Source organism: Wasmannia auropunctata, unplaced genomic scaffold (assembly GCF_000956235.1).
Source record: "Wasmannia auropunctata unplaced genomic scaffold, wasmannia.A_1.0 LD336050.1, whole genome shotgun sequence".
Classification (NCBI taxonomy): Eukaryota; Metazoa; Arthropoda; class Insecta; order Hymenoptera; family Formicidae; genus Wasmannia; species Wasmannia auropunctata.
The window spans coordinates 1422951-1427572 of NW_012026840.1; the positions used below are offsets into that span (position 1 = coordinate 1422951).

The window sequence follows — 4622 nt, forward strand, 5'->3', positions numbered from 1 at the left end:
GGGGGGGGGCGAGAGAGGGGGAAAACTTATTAAACCGGCAGCAATACTCACCCGCCACCTTCTTCTTGTACTCTTCGGGTTTGTGAAGATACATCGCGGCAGCGTCGCCGTTCAGGGGATCGATTGGATTGGGATATGTTAACAACTGAGGCAGGAAAGACTCGAAAATATTTGACAAGTCTGAAACAAACGAAGAAACGTCGTTAGTTAATGATCGTTCGTAGGTGCTTTCTCGTTCGACAAAGGCATGACCAAAAGTTTCTCTCGCTCGTTTAAAACACGTCGCTCGGCAAAGCTCGCGACTCATAATAAATATACAAGATAGACATGCATACACCGCCCCGCGGAAAGTGTGTAACTCTCGTGAGATGCGACTCTCAAAGAGCGAAGTCTAAATTAAGTTACTTTCAATGAAACAGTTAAGTAGCGACGGCAAAGTGAAAATTGCGCAGGGGTACCTATACGGGGCGCTATTTGCAGACTCGGCCGAGCACGGCCGTTTTGCGCGGCTAAAATGAAATACGTACCGTAAAGGGCAGTCCAAGCCTGGTTTATAACGTCTAGACACACCGTGCCCGAGACTTCGTCAATGTTGGGATGGTAGACCTTGTTCATGAAACCGATCGAAGGTGATTTGAAGGGGTAGTGCTCCGGCAGATGGACCCTCACCTTCCATATTCCACCCTCGTAGGGCGCTGCAACGCAACGTAAAAACGCGACTCCGTTATAATTATATTATAATTAAATCCCCGGCTTACTGTTGCCACGTGCAGCGTGAGTTTATACGTTTGGTGCGCGCTGGTTAATCGACAGGTATAGTATATGTTCGTAATAATAATTGGAGTGTCACAAATTTAACGCGATCTCGCGTTAAAGCGAGATTTAATTAAAACCTGCGCATTAAATATATACGCAGACAGAATTCGCGCGTAAATCGGAATTCTTATATAAATGCATTGCTGCCAAACGAATAATTCAACGGCCGACTTTCCTTTCCTACAGCAAACGTTGCTATTTATTGCCGCGTTATTACTCCTGTTAGCCGTCGGCTTTTTAGCAAAACGGATTGCGAAAATAACGTATGCAAGCGGAAAGCATGCAACGCGCGCGTAGATCGAAAAATTTCGATCAGAGTTTGCACGTTAATTATTTAACTTGAATTTCGATGCGGACTGTCAAGCCGAACAAAAATAAAAACGCCGAAAACCGGTCCCGTGTGTTGAATCGGAGGTGAATAACCGAAACGTCAAATTCACGTCGAAATTCACGTTTCGCGTTCGTTCGGTGCATCGTGGCCGGCAATCACGCGCGTAATCATTCCTCATCGCGCCCGCATGACTCGGCCTCGCGAAAAAACAAAAATAAACGTACCTACGTTAGTTTCGCGGCCGCGATTCCGCCGCGCCGTCGGCCGTACATATATATATATACATATATATATATACGCGCGAGCAATCGCGCGCGTACAGTTATCGACGATACATATGATTGCCGGACACAGACGGACGAGCCAGCCCGACGGAGAGACGCTATCTCATAATTTGCGATAGATCCAAGAAACTGGAACGTCCAACGGTAAAGCCGCTCTCCGAGGGAGATGCCCCATCATTCGTCCGGGAGGAAGAAAATAATGTCCGCGGCGCAAACGGGGAATCCCCCCCCCCCCCCTCGTCTATTGTGGTCCCGAAGAGAGCGCGGGACGCGCGGGCTGTTTTCGGTCGAAAGTTCGCTAAGAGCTTTCCCTCAAAGTATGTAAGGATCGCGGAGCTTCGCACGATAAGTACGCGGGAGGACGACGACGACGGTATCTCGCGAGGGATGAAGACTCCAAAGAGCTCGCGGGCTTTTCCTTCCTGCCTTGTATAAAATTATCCTCCAGCGAGGGTACTCTTTCCCCCGACCAGATCTTCTCTCCCGATTCAAATTGAAATGATAAAAATTGTACCAAGCCAAAGCATTTAGGATTAATAATAAGATAATTGCGATGTAAAAAAAATTGTTAGAAAACTGTTAGAGAGTCAATGCGAATTGATTTTCGATCGTTGCAATGTCAATTATTTCACATAAACTAAATTATTAAATTTATTCCAATGCCCTTTGAAATAAATTATGAGTCAAGAAAGTGGGATTGTGAAATGACCGTATAAAGGTATTCATCGATTTGCGTATAGAAACGGTAGGCCGACTCGTGGCTTTCTGCTCGCCGTGCTGATGCAGAAAGTCGTGGGAATGCATATACGATGAATTTACTCGACATACGTAAAACCAACATGAGAAGTGCACTCGCGCACTCGCCAAGTCACGCGCCGTGAGAAAGATATCCCTTTAAGTGGAAAAAATGACGAGCGTCATTCGAACTTCGTTCGTCTCGGTCGCATCGTGTTGGATATAAATCCGAATTAGATTCGTCATCGTCAATGTGTCGCGCGACGACTGACACAGTTAATCGTAAGAACGATTAGCAATCGATACGCAATGTCGCGCGCGATAATTAAACGTCCAATAAAAAGATGAAGCCAATTTTGTCAAGCGAGGTAGAGGGAAAAAAAACAAACAAACCGTGAACTCCGTGTATATCCAGTTAATTAATCGAATAGAAAAGAAATATAGAGACTGATTCTCCAATTCCCTCCTGCAGCGTTATATTCATTGCGTTCGCGGGTATTTAATTATTCCGTATAGAAATTGTAACGGTGATGTATTGCCACGTGCAAACTGCACTGTATCGGAAAGCTGAAAAATTAAATCGTATACCCCAGAGTGTGTGCATTTGAATTCCCATCCACAAAGAGCTAAATGGAGTAAGACAACTCTTTTCCACGGGCGAAAAACTCCCTGTCGAAACAGTGAAAATTTTAAAACGCGGCACTTCTTTGATCTCGTTAATTCCCTGTTTAAAGGCGCGCGTTTCACCGCCCGCCTCGCCTTCCCTCATAATTTATACACGGGAAGAACGATTCTGTTGAAAGATCTAAAAATTTTGCTAAAAACAGATCTGAAAATAATTTTTTGTTGAATCATTAAAATAATTTGTTGGAATGTTAAAACTGATAAGCATTACTATAATACGTTTTGATATTCTAGCAATCACTTTGACTTTTACACAAAATTATTTTGATCGTTGAACAAAAATTATTTTCAGATCTGGATTCAGCAAAATTCTTCTTTCCGCGTATCCCACATTTTTTTTCTCAATTGGAATTTCACAGCGCGCGGAGCAATCCCCGCGCGTCTCCCGCGCCGCGCGTTTAAAATTCAAAATCAATTTCAAAGGTCATTAAGCAACGCGCTTTGATCGGCATTTACTGATGTTTTGCTAAAGTATGTACACACGCATAAATTCTCTCGGACTTGGGGAAAATCCCGCTATTACGCACATTTATACGCGTATCTCACGTTTCTCGCCGGGCCGGTCACGCCCGGCTGGGCTCTCTTTGCCTTCGAAACGTGCGAGCTGTGCACGCGTGCGAGCGGCGCGGCGCGCCGCTGCCTCAGGAAACGTGATCCACCTGCGCCGCGTGCACGCACGTGTGTACGCACGCTCACGCGCTTCTATCCGCGCGGCAGTGGGATTCACGGTGAAAGTATATCAATACCCGACGCGAGCGCATCAGAATGAACGACGTAAAGACCGTTAGATTGAAATTTAATGGACTGCTTATTAAACATGTATGTATAATTTCCATGACATAATTTGCTTTAACGCTCGTTAATTGCGACATGCGTCAGATTTCCAAGCTGGCAAAAAAACCCGCCTTTTTCGTTCGATAAACACGATTTATCGTTAAAGATTGGAATTAATGTCATGACTAAAACATGACATTCTTGAACCTCTATCAAGCTAACAGAACCAAATGAGCAGAATCAAACCGGACATATCTAATTTTTTAGTACCCAATTTGTACTAATTTGCATCAATAAAAATTTTGTACCTCGTGCCGTTTTGAAGAAAAACGTGGCGCTGCTAAGCTTTATATTAAGCTAGCAGGACCACAAAAAAATTAAAAAAAAAATAAATAAAAGTATGTATAATTAGTACTGATTTTGTACTAATTTGTACCACATAAAATAAATTAATATTTTAAACTTAATATAATTATTACCTTATAATATCTTTTCTTTCAATTTTCTTTAAGAGTCAAAACTCTTTTCCTTCAGCAAAATCGAACGATACTGCTCTTGTTCAATGTGCAATAATTTGTATTATACAATATGATATTCAGACTTTGTATCCCCCCCTCCCCTCGAACTATCTCTAACTCTTGATAAGAAATATATTATAAATATGTTTAAACTTTACATTTTGGTAGTACGAATTATCACGCATCGAACAATAGTGTCGTTTCTGCAGGAAAAAACGAATATTTTATTCTTGATATTATCAAGAGTTAGGGATAGTTCGAGGGGAGGGGGAGATACAAAGTCTGAATATCATATTGTATAATACAAATTATTTCACATTGAACAAGAGCAGTATCGTTCGATTTTGCTGAAGGAAAAGAGTTTTGACTCTTACAGGAAATTGAAAGAAAAGATATATTATAAGGTAATGATTATATTAATTAAGTTTGAAATATTAATTTATTTTACGTGGTACAAATTAGTACAAAATCAGTACTAAT

General features: G+C 42.1%; 1 protein-coding gene across 1 annotated transcript in view; it reads right to left on the reverse strand.

Annotated features, from left to right (window-relative positions):
* The window catches only part of LOC105451565 (ubiquitin-conjugating enzyme E2 H), a 47935-nt gene that overhangs the window by 8149 nt on the left and 35164 nt on the right, over window positions 1–4622 (reverse strand). The window contains exons 3-4 of the mRNA XM_011692097.1: window positions 528–695; window positions 52–180 (exon numbers count right to left, since the gene is read on the reverse strand). Of these exons, the coding sequence (XP_011690399.1) occupies window positions 52–180; window positions 528–695 (297 nt within the window). The remainder of the gene's footprint in view (window positions 1–51; window positions 181–527; window positions 696–4622) is intronic.